We start from the raw sequence: 18235 nt of genomic DNA on the forward strand, positions 1-18235 counted from the left end.
CATCCAACACTTTCCTCTGTTACCTCAGCATGCAAAATAATGAGCAGTAATCCTAATTTTGACTGGAGAGTCCCAATTTGCATCAATTTAATTAAAATACAGTTTGAAAACATGGAGTCCTCGTGTGGAAGAGCACAACGCTTAATTGGAACTGCTTTGTTGAGATGGAGAGAGTCAGGCGGAAATCTGATGTGTCAGCAGTGTGAAAAACCATGATGATGAATGAGAGGAAGACTCTGACACAGCCACACCTTGTGCTACGCCAGTAACAGACTGCCAGGCAGTACAGCGAGCAGGCATTTAAACAAAGCCAATGCTTTTGGCTTGCTCAGAGAGTCATATGGAATCAGCGATTTCAAGATAAATTCTAGTAGTCTGTATAATGCTTGTGTACCCATTGAGACAGAGTCAAGAATTATGTGCTAAGAGGAGATTTATTGTCTGTTCTCTTAAGGACAATTAAGAGCTGAATAACGACAGACTGAAATCCTTCAAAACAGGCTAGGACAGGTTTTTTTTTAATCCAGCTTATTTATGAAAGGTTGACGGTTGCCCCAGTAGCTTTCCAATAATTCTCACTGAAATCTCTTATGACCACTGGCATGCTTGAGCAAATTTGCTGTTAGACTTGAGAATCACAGATAACAGTATTATCTCTTATGCACAAAGCCACACTATTAACAGCCACTATTAAACACCAAAGACCTATTGCTATTAAAATGTTCTGTCACTAAATACCAACTAGGCATTTCCTGAGACATCTTTTTGAAATGAAGGAACAGACTTATACATGATTGGAGGTCTCACTGTGATGACTCACTTTAAGGTCATACCACTGAAAGACTGTTCAGTTGCCAAACCTTTTTTATGAGAAGCACCCTCCTGACAAGCTACAACATGCCTTTATCTTGTAAGCTATAAATCCTTCAATGGATTTATGTTGTTATGAATGTTTTTTTCCCCTATAAACTCTGTGTAAGCCATCAAAAGTATTGAGTGAGTATTGGGTGTGAGATAATGAATCTTCCTTGAATCCATTGCAATCTACTACTAGGAAGACACTTCACAAGTCTCAGCAGCACATGACTGTTACTTATTTATACATTTACTTTATATAGTTTTTGCTGTAAGTAATTTAGTAGATCAGAGCTCTATTAAAATGATCTGTTTCATTCATCAATGCACAATACAACACTTCACGTTTTAAGTTCAGTTCAGCTGTTAATTCTTCTCTTCCCCAATTTGATGGTTGATTTAAATGAGAAAAATGTTTCTCAAAAGCACAAAGCCACGGCAAGTGCACATCTGTCACCGCACTGGCGAATGAATCATCTGAATTGTTGTTTTTTGTTGCTTTTTTTAAGTGACGACAACCCGAGAGGTTTCCCAGAAGCCAAAACATTACTCAGAAGGACACCAGGTCGCCTTCCTTACACTGAGGCTGCTGCATCTGTGCGTCTGTACTGTATGTGTATGTACGTGTGTATGTGTGCACACATGTATGCATGTGTCTGTGTGCATATGTAAATGCGTGCCAGAGTGTTTGTGCACGCGTGCACGTGTGTTTCATGAATTTTTCATCGCACCGACAGCTCTCAAGTGTGGCCATGTACAGACGCCCCCTGGGGAGCCGGGTGAGCTAATGTCTTCTCTCCCCTCCATTGTTCTGTGCCAGAGTGATGGGCAAGACCGTGCAAATGTTGTCACTTAGTCACAAATTCCTCCCTCCATTTTCCTCTAAGAGACACCATTCACATTCCAAAGTCGCCAAAAAAAGGAAAGAAATACCCAACTGTGGCAAGAGCTCAATTTCATAATCTAATGTGATGTTGTCTGTGATGATGGCATAACTACCTTGAATGAGGCTCCATAATTGATACATCTGCATGCTATATACCACCTAATTCATGGCGTTTTAAAATAAGTAACAAACAAGCAATACATAACACACTAATGACATTTCTTTTCACTGGAGGGAGTTCAAACTCTGTGATATACAGCAGTGGTTGAATCACTTGCAATCTTGAGACAGACAGTTTCTGGGTATCTTGCATACACAATGCAGCGTCTGTTTTCAATCTTAAAATATTAATGACCAAACGAGGGGCTGAGAAGCCCCAAATGAATACTCAAGTCTCCTGAGTAACTTATCACAAGCAAGGACAAGAGTATACAAACCCTAAAATTAGCTGGGAAGAGTTCTCTCCTTCAGCGCAATTATAAACGTGTTAAGCAAGCCATGCAACTGATAATGAGAAGAGAAACTGAACTTTCTGCAGCACATATTTATGCTATCAATTACTATGGAATGTCTGTTGCCTTTTTTCTTGAAAAAGAAATGCACAGAGCAGACCAACATATCTAGTGAGTGAAATGAAAATAGTTTTTTTGATAATTGTGCAAACATCATAGTCCATAGAGTAAATAGGTGCAGCACTAGAGTAAGACACAAAAGTGGCGAGGTCTATTTTTTCTGCTCACATCTTGCTATTTCACACATCCTGATTGAAGACACCTGCTGCAAAGCTTCCATCTGTGAGAAAGAAGCGAGAGAGGAACAAGGCAGAGGAACAAGCACACTAAATCAGCCACCTAAGGGATTCATTAACTCTCACCGGAGAGGGTCAATGCTTTTAAAGGTAGATAGATAGCAGATAACAGATTACAGGGAGAGTACTGGAAACTGATTTTTTTCTGTATCAAATTCACCAATTTCAAAATAATCCAATTCCATGAATTAGGTCCATGTATCCCATGAATCAATGACAGTAATGCATCGTTTTTCTCCGAGTGAGGTCTGTCATTGGGTCAGTCAGAGCTTCCTTTTAATAGGCTGGACTCACATTTCCACTGCTGAAACATGGGCAACCACAAAATAGATTTTTTCTTCTTTTTTTTTTAAACAGGCAGACATGAAGCATGCTGTTAACAATGCTCACAATGAGAAAATGAGAACGGCAGTTGGAAAAAGGTGCATGAGAGGCATTAAAATTCCGTGCGTGTGTGGCCGTGTGACAGTGTCAGTATGTGTCAGAGAGAGAGAGTGAGAGTGAGAGAGTAAGAGAGAGGGAGAGTGAGAGAGTGAAAGAGAGAGAGAGAGAGAGAGAGAGAGAGAGAGAGATTATGTGTGAGAGTTGCCAAGAGCTGGCAAGAAAGAAAGTGCCTTGCTACAGACTGGATGCAATACAATGCCATAAGTGGCTGGAATCTAGTTACAATATGCTAGAAATTGTCTCAGATATACTAGCCCTCTCAAAAAACACTGCCATTTCTTGTTGAGTTGATGAGACCCTCATTACTCAATATCCCATCAATAAAGCTATTATATTACAATCAAATGCTACAGACCTTCTTATTCAAATGGCATTTAAATGAATACAAATGGGAGTTTTTTCTATGCAGAAAGTTGGTTCCAGTCATTATGGCACTCTACTCCTCCATGTGAGCTGAATAAACATTCCCAAGCACAGGCAAGATCAGGACATGGTTGTATTTCACAGCAAATGCTTTAAGTTAAAAAAACTCAAATGAATGCATGGTGACATTGCTTTAAAATACAGTATCATAGTTTGAGAGTAAGTCTACGTTTAAGACAATTAAACTGGTCTTTATAGGGCACAACTGAAGAATGCGGAGTGACTGAACACATAACTAAACCCTGTAAAGCACAGCTTGCTTTATGAGTATACGGTGCATTTGGTAGGATAACCCATATCCATCTAAATGCCATGTGAAAAAATGCAAAGACCTTGGTCATAGCCTATTCTGTACCATTTCTGCTAAAGCACATTACAATTTGTGAAAAGCAGAAGGGAGATTGAGTTTATCTCCTCCCACGCCCCATATTCCATCTCCCCCATTTCCGTCTCTCTGTGGGTGTCTTAAGAGGAATCCTGTCATGGATCTTGTAACTGTCTGTACTCTGTAAAATTCATTATCATCACTTTCCCTGTTATACCCCCCAACACACACACACACACACACACCCCTGACACAGAACAAGACAGTTAATTAGTTTCTTATCTTCTTCAATTCAATGATATGTAACAGCTCTGTGTGATGGTAAAAGAACGGGGTTCCCATGCACACTGAGGAATTTCTCCCATGAACCAATTCCTGCAGGTCCTATATGGTTCAGAGTGGCCTGCAGATAAAACGGCTAATCTCCTTCCCCTTTGGGTTTGACAAACATGTGAACATTAGACAGACCAATGAAGCGGTTTCACTGTGCGCCTCAAGTCTCCTCCAGCCCCCCGAAGATCAGATGTGCAGACATAATTTTATCATCTTCATAATCACCACGGTCATACTAATCCATATTCTCATATTTGTCATCTTCATTACTACCCCCAACATCATCATCATGATCCTATTCATCATTGTAAAAAAACACAATCCCCATCACAGCTTATTACCTTCATCACCGAATCATCCCCCTCCTCCTTCTCCTAGCCATTCAACCCTCTCCTACCAGCCCACATACATTACTCCATCTCCTCTGCCCTGTTAATGAGAGATATAAAGAAAACTGTAATTTATCATCCAAATAAATGCAGGGCTTTCTGCCTTTTAAAAAAAAAAAAAAAAAAGAACATTACTTTCAAAAGACATTTCTCCTCATTTTATTTTCTCATTATGGCCACAAAAAATGTCTCATGTTGAATAAATTCTCTTGAAATGACATTTATGTTTTCATAAGAATCACTCCGTGCATCTGATATGCTCAGTGTTGAGGATTAATTGGGAAGGTAGCATATACTCCTAACAATGTACCAGTTCTCTGCATGTGTCTGATTATTTTCTCTGGTGTCTGCTTTACTTCCAGGGGTAATTCGACAAAAAAGAAAAAAAAGAAATACACAAGCAGCCTTTGGCTTAAGACAGAATGTGACATAACAGTTACATTACTCTGGAGGTTGTTGAAAGGGAAAGTTGTAAAAACAAGGACAACCCAAAATGATTTTAGGCTTGTCATAAAAGTAATCTCTCTCTTGATAACAAACATCTACTAGACGATATATATATATATATACAGCTGGTGATGTGTTCTTTTTCCAGTGAATCAGTCTTATACGCAATAAATATTTTAATCCTAACACAATCACGCCTCAGCCTTGCATAATTCCCTGATATGAACCAGTTTCTAATTGCTTAAAATAAGGTAATTAACAGAAAATGTTTGGAAAAGTAAACAAAAACCAAACAGACAGGATACCATAGACATAGGCACCATAGCCGTTTCCCTCCCTTTCAGCACTATCAGTGGGATCAATTCAAACATCATGGTGGCTATTCATCCCTGTTCTTCGTGGGTCTAGCTGGCTGGGTGTTAAAACCTTTAAAAGGGGAAACCTAGAAAAAAGACAGTGTTCCATTGCTTTCCAATGCAGTGCCACATGTCATAGTTGAGTGGCTTTCACAGTTCAATTTCAATCCAAAGAGACAACACATCTTCTCAGAATAATTTTTAATCATGTTGGAACTCAAAAACAAAATAAATGGCCCAGATGAGACACATCTACTAAAAAAACTACACACAAACACACCCACAACAGGCATAGATTCACACGTGTGCACATGCAAGCACATACTCATTTTGGGCTGAGGTCAGGATTTGAAAACATGTCTCAAGGCAAATGCCTAACACCTACATCTAAAGCCTTTATAACACCTACTAGTGTAAATCTCGTTCAAACACTGCCAGCAGAATAGCTGTGCTCTCCTTGAACCCAGTCCAAGGAGGCATCATCTTTTCTGATTACATGTTTCTCGCTCGTCTGATACCCCAACGCAAATTAGATGGTAATGATACGTTTCCAAGCAAGAAGATTAATGACCCAGTCATCAAAAGACAGTAAAACTGTGAGCATTCAAATCACTCATCGTTATCAATATGAAACTGTAATAATAGAATGATGGAAAGGGTCTCTCCTGTGTAGGCTCTGGGACAGAGGAACGTTATTCTCAACCGCTACCCATGTGGGGAGAGCCAGCACACCCAGTGCGTGTGGCAGACGGACGACTGTGGGACCGCAATTTTCAAACTAACCTGGCAAGCTTGAAGTAGGATAGGGCAGATGGAGGGGTTATTTGATTTTTCTGGCAAATCAACCAAATGGAGACAAAGACAAAGTATTCCACACAAAAACATCAGATATTGATCTACCCTGAGCTACTGACATTCTAGTTTAAAAATCTATAAAAACACATGTGAGTCTGATGTCCAAGACAACTGCTCAAAGAAGAAATCCTGCAAAAAAAACCAAACGGGTACGGGAAGTCTAGCACCTTGTGAAAAAATAGTGGATGACCTAATGCCAAGTGTATGCAGCCATTGCCAAGGAGCAAACAGTAAACAGAGACACCCAGTTTCTTTAAAAGAGATGCTAACCTGCTCATACATAACGTTCTCACAACGTTTCTGCAACATTGTAAGGTTAATACTGCATTCCATTCTTGCAACACTGCTTTACAGCAATGTTGGAAGAATGGTATAGGCAATCCATATGAGTAAATTCCTTATGGAAACTAAATGTACTCAAATATATTGGAGAAAAAAAACACTTTCAAGGGCAAAATGTGTCAAAAGGTGCTTATCCACCTCACTCTATGAGGTCACTCATTTAATTGGTCATGGGAGCAGGCCTTCCACAAGGGATCCCCCTCTCCCCAGCATGAATGGTGATAAATCACAGGTTCAATCAATAATTTAGGCACGTTTGGCCATTGCTTCCCCTTGTCACCAGAAGAGAGGAACGCTCTGATGCTCACCAGAGGCATGCTAAAAACACACTGAGACCAGACTGTTCTTTAAATATTCATGCACAGCTCTTCAACATGACAGGAATCCTCAGTCCATTATAGGGTCTACAGCAGATGAGAATGGATGGCACACAAATGCTGTTTCCTCAGTGGATCCGACTCCTTAAAAAGGGGCACAGTTCAGCTCTAATGAGGCATGACAAGTTTGTCCAAAAGTAACAACTGTGAGTGAATAAGTTGTTTTTCTTTTGGCAGAATACAAACATTTTAGGTTTTTTTAGTGGAGGTCAATTCCCTTTCTTTATTCACAGTACATCCTGGAATTCCCTTTATGGATTCCTTGCAGTGTTAGCCTTTTGTAACTTCCCGAAATCATGGTGTACAGCTCACGCTATCCCTCCCAGTAGACCCAGCCAAAACAGGGCCCACATAATGGGTCTGTTCATTTTTAGCATAAGGCCTGGAGGGACCCCAATGGTCTCCATTCAACACAACAACTTGAGCGAAAAACCTGAAGTAATAAGACACACAGTCAGAGGCCAAACACAGTCAGCCAGAACAGAGGAGCCTGCAACTCTCCCATTAAAATGTGGCAATTTTGGAAGGAAATTCAAACGAAAAGGTTCACTAAGCAAAAACACTTAAACAAAGCACTGGGTGCCCTGTACAGCATGCCTGAGACATGAGTCAAGGGGAAACTGTCCACATTCACACAAGACATGATGAGACAGCATGAAGCTACATCACATACGTATCCCAGTGCTGAAAAGACTCTCACTCGCTTAAAAAAAAAAAAAAAAAAGACAGAAAGCACCCTTTTAGAAACAGAATGATTGTCGAGGCCAGAGCCAAAGGTTCAGCTCCATACTGAGGTCACGGTCTCCGCTGTGCTCTCCATTCAGCCTCCCTGCACTGTGCACGGCCAGCCCTATTTAATATGCATTACCAGTTATTTCACTGCTGCACAGGCATATTGGATTTATCCTTAATCATGTTCTGCACTGCTCAGGGAGCCTAGCTTCACAGACTGAAACAAAAGTGAAGCACATAAATAAATATGCCCCTGCCTGTCGAGATATGAATTGTGCGCTGCAATTTTTTAAAGCTAATATCACACTGTCACAGCTGAGAGAGTCTGTGCCGGCTCAGACTCACTCTCGTACCACACAACCGACCTCACAGCATGCAGAAAATATGAATGCATGGCTAACTTTTAAAGCACATCCCCCACACCCGCAACCCCCACCCATCTCAACGTGTTTACGGCTGTCAGATCGCATACATGGAAAGAAATGCTCCTCAGATGGGACCACCATCAGCACTGGAAATACTATATGCACCATTATCCCATGAGACCTCCTGAGTTCTCATGTGAAGGAGGAAACAGTAGACATCCTCCTGCCTGTGGGTCTTAGGTCTACTGGGAGCCTGTTTTATTGCAGTTTCATTTATAACAGCTGTTGTAATTACCCTTTACTGACAGTTGTGATGCATTAATAATAAGTTGTGTTGTTAGCAATACAGGGTTGAGCATATAGTGGATACATCCTTTATAGCTGAGCCTGCATGTAGCTGACTTTTGTAAAATAAGGCAGTAACTGTTTAACATTTTTTTGCTCATGGACATTCCTGGAATAAACTGATCATCTGGCATTGACTATACTTCACAAATTCTAGAGGAAAGCACTCTCTCTCTCCAGTTGACTTTTAGACAACTGTAATTTGAGAGATACAACAAAAGGGAACCACAGAATAAATTTAGAAATCCAGAACTGCATCTTGGAACCCATTTACCCACAGTAAATATGAGCTTTGTCTGCTCAAAGTTGCCTTTGGGGTTGTGCCTTTTATGTTCTTTCACATTACAAATGCCAGGGGCAGGTAAACCTCTGGTTGCAGCTGGGAATTGAATAAGCATGCCCCTGAATGCCTCTCCTTGCATTTCCCTTTGACAACACCGCACAGGTACATTAATATTGCAGCTAATCTCACTGTTTTGTGCATATCATAAGGTTTCAACCTGGCCCCCCATCTCCCCTTGGAATGATTCCATGCAGACACCTCCTGTGCCTTTTAATATTTACTTTGCACATTGAGTCTTACCTTAACCCTCAGATGCTTGGCCCATCCAACAAACTTTTCCTTTATTAATGGAAACACGTGTACTTAAACATACTTACTCATTTGTTTCCGTTATGAATTTGACAATCTAAAAAGATTTTTATGACAAAATAATATAATTTGTTCACATTTTCATACATTGTGACAGATAAATCATAATGTCAATCAAGAAAATATCTACATTTTTTCATTAATAGTAGAATTCATCAATTCCTCAACATTGTGAACATCTCTTCGGTGACTTGAATTGCCATTAGGAACATGTGTTTAAAGGCACACCATGCATGATTTTTTTGGCATTGCTGTGGTCCTGTGTTTACAATCAAAGAAGTCTCCACCTCCGTCTTCAATGCCGCCCACTCACCATGAGTACCTGTCTTCAATCGTCAAGCTACCTGACATAGCTAGCTGGATAGCCAGAGGCAATGTTACATACAGGTCCAACAGAAAACAAGTCAACTCCACGTTGCTTTTTTTCTGTTGGCGAACTTCAGCTGATCCCACCAAGGGAAAGCAATTCCAAGGTTAACTCCAGTTCTTGAAGGAGCCCTGTAGCAGCTAGCTAACTGGCAACCATACACTCTGCTGAAATCTGACCCCAAACCACAGGCTCTGTAGACACACCCACCCCTCTCCACACAGAAAAGAGTGCCATGCCCAGAAACATCCCAAACACATAACAGAACATCAAAATACAAGCAAAGGTGCACAAATTCTGCAAAAGTGCATGAAGACAGAGATTGCCAGTGCATCATAGATATGCCTTAGCATCGTTATTTTATTATATTTTCAAGGCAAAATCCTGTATAATATGCCTTAAAAAAATTGAATATGAATAAAATAGGAATCAATGGTTTGAAAATAATTCCCATCAAAATTAATTGCGGTCAAAAAAGAAACCACAAACCTAAACAAGAGGAGCACTAAAGCACAATTATCACAAAAATTTTAATAAATAAATAAATACATTACAAATGTCAAAATTTGTGAGTGTTCATAACAAATTACTCTAGGAACACTTGGAATTTCAGATAATCAAATGCATTTATTAGAGACAAAAACCATTCTTGGGGTCCAGAACGACCCCACCCATACATTTAAGGGTTAAGAAAGAGGGTGTTGTGAAAGCACACTGTGTTTGCAGCAGTAAGATGAACTGGTTCTCCTGATGAAGATGCCAAAATGCTGGGGGAGGTGCCGAGATAGCAGGCCCACTGCTCACTCCACCCCAAGCAGCCACACACAAAGAGCCGCTTTCTCCACCCCCCCCCCCCCCCAGAACAATAGGCATGTCCACTTAACCCAGCACTGAGTACGCTTGCCTGCATTTCACCAACCGCCAATCACAGCTTCGATCAGGTCCTCACACAAGCCCTGTATCCTTTCTCCTGGCCAATGAGTTCTACATATTAAGAGTATTTGAATATGATACTGATAGCCTACATCTTATCAAATCTCTTACAGATGTCTCTCATATCCCAGAAATTCCACAAAACACCACAGAGTGAGCAGCTATGCTTTTTTCACAACATTGGCATGCAAAGTTCATTTTGGATCCCCAGACAATACAACATAACTCCCTCACATTTGCTAGAGTTAGGGCAGTAAGGCCAGTACCAGAATAAATGGTGGATGAAGTTAAGACCATCATGGGGAGTTGGGGGGGGGGGTGGTCAGTTCTCTTCAGCTCTGACCTCATTACTCAGAGCCTGTGGCAGCCTTGGTTCCCTTTTATAGAGTAGACAAAGCTACCATGTCCAATTAAAGGTCCCCAGTCATCAATCATGTTATTCACGGTAGCTTATTCGCCATCCACATTGCCATCGATATACAGTGTTTTTTCCTGCCTTAGAGCGCCTTTTCATTTTCAGTGACTGTCACAAATCTCTCTGTAGGCTTTCTCTTCTGAAAGCTCAGAAATACTGGTTTCCATAACCATGCTGAGTACAGATAAAGAAACCAATCAAAGTCTTAAGATGGTACATGGTTGCACTCCACTGAAAAATTGTGCGTGTGTGTGTCTCTGTCTCCATATTTCAGAGATCTAGCTTACTGCTCTAACAGTTGATTGCTGTATCTAACAGAGGACACTAATAATGAAAAACCATTCAATGCAAATGTAGTTTGCAGAGAACAAAGTATCGAATTCTATAGGAAAGAAATGACCAGCAAACTATACCAGATGACTAAAAATAGGCATTAAAGTCCATTAAAAAATAAAGAAAAACACTTTGCAAAAGAATTTCAAAGGCACTGCTATTTCTGTACATTTAGCTCACACAGATGCAAAGCATTGTTGCATCAAGAGCCAGAGGTATACTGCACAGTTGGTTATGTACTGGTCAAATATCCAGCGGCAAAAGTTGAGAGACCAGGCGAAAGGCCAGTTTTCCTAATTTACGATACCTTAAGTGGTGTCAATGCCCTCGTGGCCCATCAGCTTACACAGGAAATATAATCATTAAGTTCACTCAGAAAGCACTCCACAGCACAGTGACGTCGGTGAGGGGAAATTCAAACCTGACCCTCAGATCATATCTTGACTCCAAAGAGGAAGAAGTAATACCTTATAGAGCACTGCTTTCCATCGATGCTAAATGCACCAAGCCCTCCATTAAAAATGGTTTTATCTGACTACAGGGACTCCGGAAATAGGCTGCTGACAGCTGTACGTGCCACTAAACAAACTCCATTGTGTTCCTTTCGAATGAGAAGGAGAAAAAAATACAAAAACAGGTGTTGCACAGAGCTAGGAGAGACTGACTGCTTTGGTGTTTCACCCTCTGGTCTACTCGATGGTAAAACATCCCACTAACCCCAGGCTGTTAGTCAAACAAGTATTGGTGGCACTTGTGCTGGCCTCTCACTTCAGCTTAGGGATGATGTCTTCACATGTTTACAAATGTTACAGTGGAAAATACTATTATGTGAAAAACTATCATAAAGCAATGCCGCTCTCTTCCTAGATAATAACGTAGTGTTGCAGTGGTGAGCCATTCTGGCTCTAACAGGTCCGATGCTGGGCCTAGACATCAAAGATATACAACTGTTGCTTAAGCTTAATGGTCTGTAGAGGGTGAGGTATACATTTTGACAGCTATATATACGCTCACAATGTCATCTGAGCAATCCGATGGTAGCAAAGCCTTGACAGTAAAAACCAATCACACTCAAGCAATTTGCTCAAATGAAGCCATCCAAGGGAAGAACTGGGCTAATAATACGGTTTGTTTGGTGAGAGATGAACTAAAGGGGAGGTGTTCCATATACAGGGGCGCCTTATGTCCTTGCACAAGGACACATGCGTGGCTATTAGCCCCACTCCCCTGTCAACAGCAGGGAATGGGCTCGACAGTCACACAATACCCACATCATCGAAACACTCATCCCTTTGCATTCTCAATGTAGACAATAGGGTTTAATGTAACCACCGACTGAAGCGGAGGCAATTGATCATCTGCAAATAATTCAGCAGCAAAGGTGTTCTTTGGAGGACATTGTCTGCTATCCTTATGGTAGGTATTGAAGTACATTAGCAGTCCTTCCAATGAACACATAAAAAGAAGATGATGCTGCTTGGGGAACACAGTCCGAACGATTCACTTAATATATTTATTTCTCAAACCACACAGCTACCATTAAACATCAGAAATAAGGAAATTCATAGGATTTTGTGAATATACTGGAACATGGCTATTTATGGCATTATAATGGCACTCAACAGATACTACCCTCCTGGCTGTGATGGAGGCACTTGCCATTGCGATAGCCTCATCTCTCTGCTCTGTCCAGATCCTCCAAGACATTCAACACAGTCAATCACCAACTACTCATCTCAAATTTGGATGAGATGGGCATTTCTGGGACTGCCATCTCTCGGTTTGCTTCCTATCTTGCAGATAGGTCTTACCAGGTCACCTGGATGAGGTCTATCTCTGCACCTCATCTCCTTGTTACAGGAGTCCCACAGGGATCTGTACTGGGTCCTCTGCTGTTATCCATTTACACCAAATCTCTTTGTTCAGTCATTAATTCACACGGCTTCCCTTATCACTGTTATGCCGACGATACACAACTCTTCTTCTCTTTTCCTTCCTCTGCCATACAGGTAAATGAGAGAATATCACGACATGGATGGCCAGGCATCACCAGAAGCTCAACCTCAACATGATGGAGCTGCTCTTCATCCCTCACAAGACCTCACTTTTACAAGAGCTCTCCATTACTGTCAATCGTACCACAGTGGCTGCCTCTCGCTCTGCACAGAGCCTAGGGGTGGTCCTGGATGACCAGCTGAACTTCAAGGAGCACATTATGGCACCATCACGGTCCTGCAGATTCCTTCTGTACAACATAAGAAGGATTCAACCATACCTGACCATGTACTCCACCCAGCTACTACTCGTACAGGCTATGGTAATCTCCCTTCTAGATTAATTGCAACTTCCTCCTTGCAAGCATCTCAGCTTATGCCATACAGCCACTACAACTGATTCAGAATGCTGCTGCCCAACTTGTCTTCAACCTCCTAAAGTTCTCAAATGTCACTCCCCTGCTGAGGTCACTCCAGTGGCGACCGGTTGCCACTAGGATCAGGTTCAAATACCTGACCCTGGCCTACATTGTAGCCAACAGGACTGGCCATGCCTACCTACAGGACATGATTCAACCCTACACGACTAACCATCACTACTCTACACATCACTCCCAATCTAGGATCGCTCTCATCACTTGAATCCTGTAGCACTTTCATGCTAACTTGTATTTCCATTTAGCAATTGTATTTAATATTATTTATCTTATATTGATATTGTAGCACGTCATCATGCCTCCTAATTTGACTTACCATAACTTTCTGACCTAGCCTTCTGACCTGTGTGAACTGGACTTAATGTGTTCATGGCTATGGATAACTGTTACATTATGTGTGCTGTACCTTTATCGAACCTGTGCATTGTAGTTATTCCAATGATCTTCAGTATGCACTTATTGCACGTCGCTACGGACAAAAGCGTCTGGCAAATAAATGGAATGTAAATGTTATAAAAATGGCAGAGACATTTGTAATTATACGCTGGTTGGACTAATGGGACTACAATTCATGACATTTAGCAGTATTACGCAGGTTATAATAATGTGACCTAGCATCATACTGGCCCACAGTGACAAATCAGAGCATCTACAAAGCATAATTTTGGCTGTGATACCTGCACGGGAGTTTAAGTCATCAGAAAGATAATTGAGTGAGCTGGATTTGTATTTGCAAGGAATGCTGGTATGAGTAACATGACTCTCAGATCCATATTATCATATTTTGAGTTGTAAAATAAAAAAAGAATCTATGCCATGCATCTCACTCATGAAACCAAATTATCTTTTCTCACCCCATTTGCACCTTGAAAAACACATCAGAAGGTGACAGGTTATAATTTGAATTCCATATGAAAGAGCCAGGCTGGATTTCAATGAATCTGAGACCAAACTGAAGCCCATAGAATTGAACTGGAGAACTAACGCAGAATTGCACTGAAGGTCAAAAATAACAACACAAAATTAACTTCACCACTCGCGTCCCTCAGAAGCAATTTCATTCAAATTCAAAAGCTTATAAGCACTTGTTAAAACCGAAGCACTGATTACTATTGATAATTGAGTAAATGCCAGGTTCATGATAGCTACTGCTGAGATTCAGTGACCTGTTAGGTCATCCAGAACAAACACCCACAATCACAGATTTTTTATGCAAGATTTATTGCATATATTAAATTACAATCTTATATTCAGAGTTGACAATTTATGAAGGACACACACTTTAAACGGATCAGTAAACGCATTGTGTATTCTATGAGATGTACTCCATTTGACAGATCAACTAGACAGATCAATTTTGGCATCTCAGAAAACACACATCCAGTATTACCCAGCTAACACTACACGGCCAGTGGCATGTGTAGTTCGAGTTTAGAAAAATGCACTTTTTTATCCTAACCAACAAGCAAACATGCCAAGCAATCATGTTACAGTTTAGACAACACTGTAATAATAATAGTGTTTACACAAGTTTTGTTTCATAAAACATATGGTGTGCTATTCAGTTGGGAACACTACCATTTCCCTGGTCAAATAACTAGCACATCTCCAGAAACGCCGTCTTTTCTTTCTCCCCTATGGTCATTGCTCCCCTGTTCTCAAAGTAAAAAATAAAAGGGCCCCCAGCGCCACACACTCTTCTGTTACAGATAAGAGAAAGGTATTATTCTTTTCACAGCTTCCTTCTATTGAATTCTAATCTGGACTACAAATGGAAAACTTTACTCCTGTGCTCAGACAGCTGCCTCTGATACAGAATGTAACGATAATACGCTTTTTGGCATTCATCTCTGTAGACCTATGCATTGGCTGCCAGCATTTACACCCCACTAACTTTCTGCTGGATGTGTTGCCCATGACAACAGAATAAAATACGATCTCCTTGCACTCAATCACTTGGTGGGGCCATAAGTTAAAAGCAGTAAAGTTCTTAGTAAGTGGGTAAGTTTTGTGCTGTGTGTGACAAGAGAGCACAATGACAAAGTCCCACTCATTGTGTGTGGGAGTAAATATAAAGCCTTCAGTGCACTGCTTTTTCCTTAAGAGCCAAGTCTTTCCACTGAACTCTGTGGGGGAGAGGAGGCACTGCCTTTTTCTGCCAGTGTTGCTTTAAATGGATCCCAAATTCCCAGGGAACCACTGCTCCTGCATCAAGGCAAAGCCACTTTCCTCCGACAAAGATAATCAATCTGGACAATTAGGGAAGGCACCAGTGTCTGATAGCTACCAATACACTTTCCACCTGAAAACCTGGAAAGACAACAGACAAGGGATAAACACCATTTGTCTCCCCCCCCCCCGTGAATGGGTTTATAGAGTGTATTTCAATTTAAGTCGTAGCTTGGAATCTCCCAGGTATCAGCTGCAATGCTGCCATCAGTCCTGATCAGTTATTGTATCTGCTTCTGGAGTTTCATGTCTCCAAGCTCACTGGCTTTCCTTTGAAAATTCTGAATGCAGTTTTTTTTTTAAAGTTTAAAATAATAATAAAAAAGTTTCCAGGTCATAAAAGAGAAAGCTTTCATTAACAAGGCATTATTTCCAAAGTGGGCTAATTATTGTCTTCAATTTTTTTTTTTTGGTGCCATGTTACATTTAAAATGTTTGTATGAAACTTTAAGCGATATATTTTGGCAACATAAAATCATTAACACTGACCATTAGACCATAACTAATAAATAACAAAGAAGCAACAAGATACTGTAATATGTATACACACAGGATGAAATCGAATTAAAAAAACCAATATAAACGAATGGCAATCCTTCCATCAATTCTGAACCTTCCGTGCGTGAAACCTGTCACCTAACCAAAATCATATCGACCGCTTTCAATGTGGGCCCCACAGTTCTGCAAGTAACTGTGAATCAATATTCACGGTGCTTTGTTGCCCTTTTAACACCCACCATACAGCGTGAATCGAATTCTTCCATTCATCAACTATTAACAATAAGTGAGTAAACGGTACTGTGCAAAGGGATATCTATCGTCAATTCAACATTACCAAAACCGCATTTTTCTGACATTTTCTGTCGTCATCATTTGCGCAATAAAACATCATCTGTCTTGTACAACTTATTCTAACAAAGTAACCCTCTAAACACGCATTTTAAAAAGCATCATGTTAAAAGATTCCACAATGGATGCCACCATATCCTCTCTCTAACAATACGACATGCACAATAAACAATGATGCAATTAAATCATTTGCTATTGAGTAAACATGAATATGTTTTGTCAGTTAAACAGAACAACTTAATATGGGATGTTGCAACCCATTGACATCACTGGACGCTGTCTATTTTATATTCACTTTTTAAAGCACTAAACTAAATCCACTCAAAGTTCGTATTATTTTGATATCGTTCTCATATGTCTTAAGAGGTCAACCAGTGAATTTACTTACCAGCTGGAAAATGCAAAGGAAAATCAACGTGCAACGTCCACTGCAACACCCCATTGTACCAGCAAGCTACAACGAGCGCGAGGCGAGAAACAGAAGTATTGTATCGACTGTGGTCCAAAATAGCTGAGTTTAGAATGAAAATATCATTGAGCCCTTTCCAACATAATAGTGATGCAGACGAAAGCAGGCGGCTCAAGCTCTGAACTCAGTGGAAATGATCGGCTCCATGCGCTGATTCCCCATGATCTTTCCAAAACAGCACAGACATGCAATAGGCTACTTCAGTGAAGCTCTGGAAAGAGAGATCGTGTCACGGTTGCAGCTCAGCTGTGCTGTGGTGCTTCTAAGTTGTGATAGACGTGTAAGTCGGGGCTCCAATGTAATGGGGGTGGGGGGTTGAGCTTTTAAAGGAGAAAAGGGCTCCTCCATTTCTCTGTCAACCCCCTTGAATACATTTCCGGTTGTGGTTTGTTTTTCAGTTAGGTGTGAAATAAATATAGCACCACTATATATAAACTTTATGATGGCCAGATCATTTTTTACAGGCCTTATTTCAATAATCGTTCAATATTAACTAATATGAGTAGCCTAACCTAAATTATCGTGTGTGATTATTATTATTATTATTATTATTATTATTATTAGCCTATTACAATACAACCTCCTACCACATCCCATGATAAAATAATGCATGTAAGCCTTTAATTTATATTACCTGTATTATTACAATCAAACTGACTAGTCTTTAAATACCACCTTTTGGTGTGATATAAACGACAGAAATATGAATTTGTCTAAGGACTGGTTTCTTCTGTCATCATTATTGATACTTCTACAAGAAAGTGCAGCAGAAGTGGTACAAATACTGTAAGCCAATGCTGTGGCTTTTTTGTGAATTGCTATAGATCAGCACTTTTCCTGAGTCAATTGTTGTCGCACTTGTTTGGTTGATTAATCTGTGTCACATTTCTTTAGGCATTTGAGGAGGTCTGAGGCCTGGTTTAATGGCATAGATCTACATGTGCCTTTTCATACTCTATAAAAATGTCCTCTTCTGGTTTCAAGGCATGGAGGACAGTCCAAGGATACTGTATTTTTCTTTTGTCTTGGCACCTGTTCTTGGTTTGTCTGTTTGATTTGTCCATGGGCAGTGATAAACTAGTTTTTGATAAGTCTGAGAGTGAGGATACCGTTTATTTTATTTTATTTTTAATTTTACTTGTCTGTGATTGGGGATAGATTATGCTTGCTTTGTCAGTCTGTCTGATCCTGTTCTATCCTAGCTTTCAGATCTCCTCAGCCAACCTTTCTTTGACATACATCGTATGTTCCTGCATTTCTCAATTCCTTATTCTA

At 40.4% G+C, this 18235-nt stretch overlaps 1 protein-coding gene across 2 annotated transcripts in view; it reads right to left on the reverse strand.

Annotated features, from left to right (window-relative positions):
* Window positions 1–17270, reverse strand: part of nkain4 (sodium/potassium transporting ATPase interacting 4) — a 43833-nt gene extending 26563 nt beyond the window's left edge. Inside the window, exon 1 of one of the 2 annotated variants that reach the window (XM_064298463.1) lies at window positions 16880–17270. In XM_064298463.1, coding sequence (XP_064154533.1) covers window positions 16880–16933 — 54 coding nt within the window. In that variant the 5' untranslated portion in view covers window positions 16934–17270. The remainder of the gene's footprint in view (window positions 1–16879) is intronic. The other variant, XM_064298462.1, reaches the window with a different exon arrangement.
* Between the last annotated feature and the right edge of the window lie 965 nt (window positions 17271–18235).

Source organism: Anguilla rostrata, chromosome 11 (genome assembly GCF_018555375.3).
Source record: "Anguilla rostrata isolate EN2019 chromosome 11, ASM1855537v3, whole genome shotgun sequence".
NCBI classification, from domain to species: Eukaryota; Metazoa; Chordata; class Actinopteri; order Anguilliformes; family Anguillidae; genus Anguilla; species Anguilla rostrata.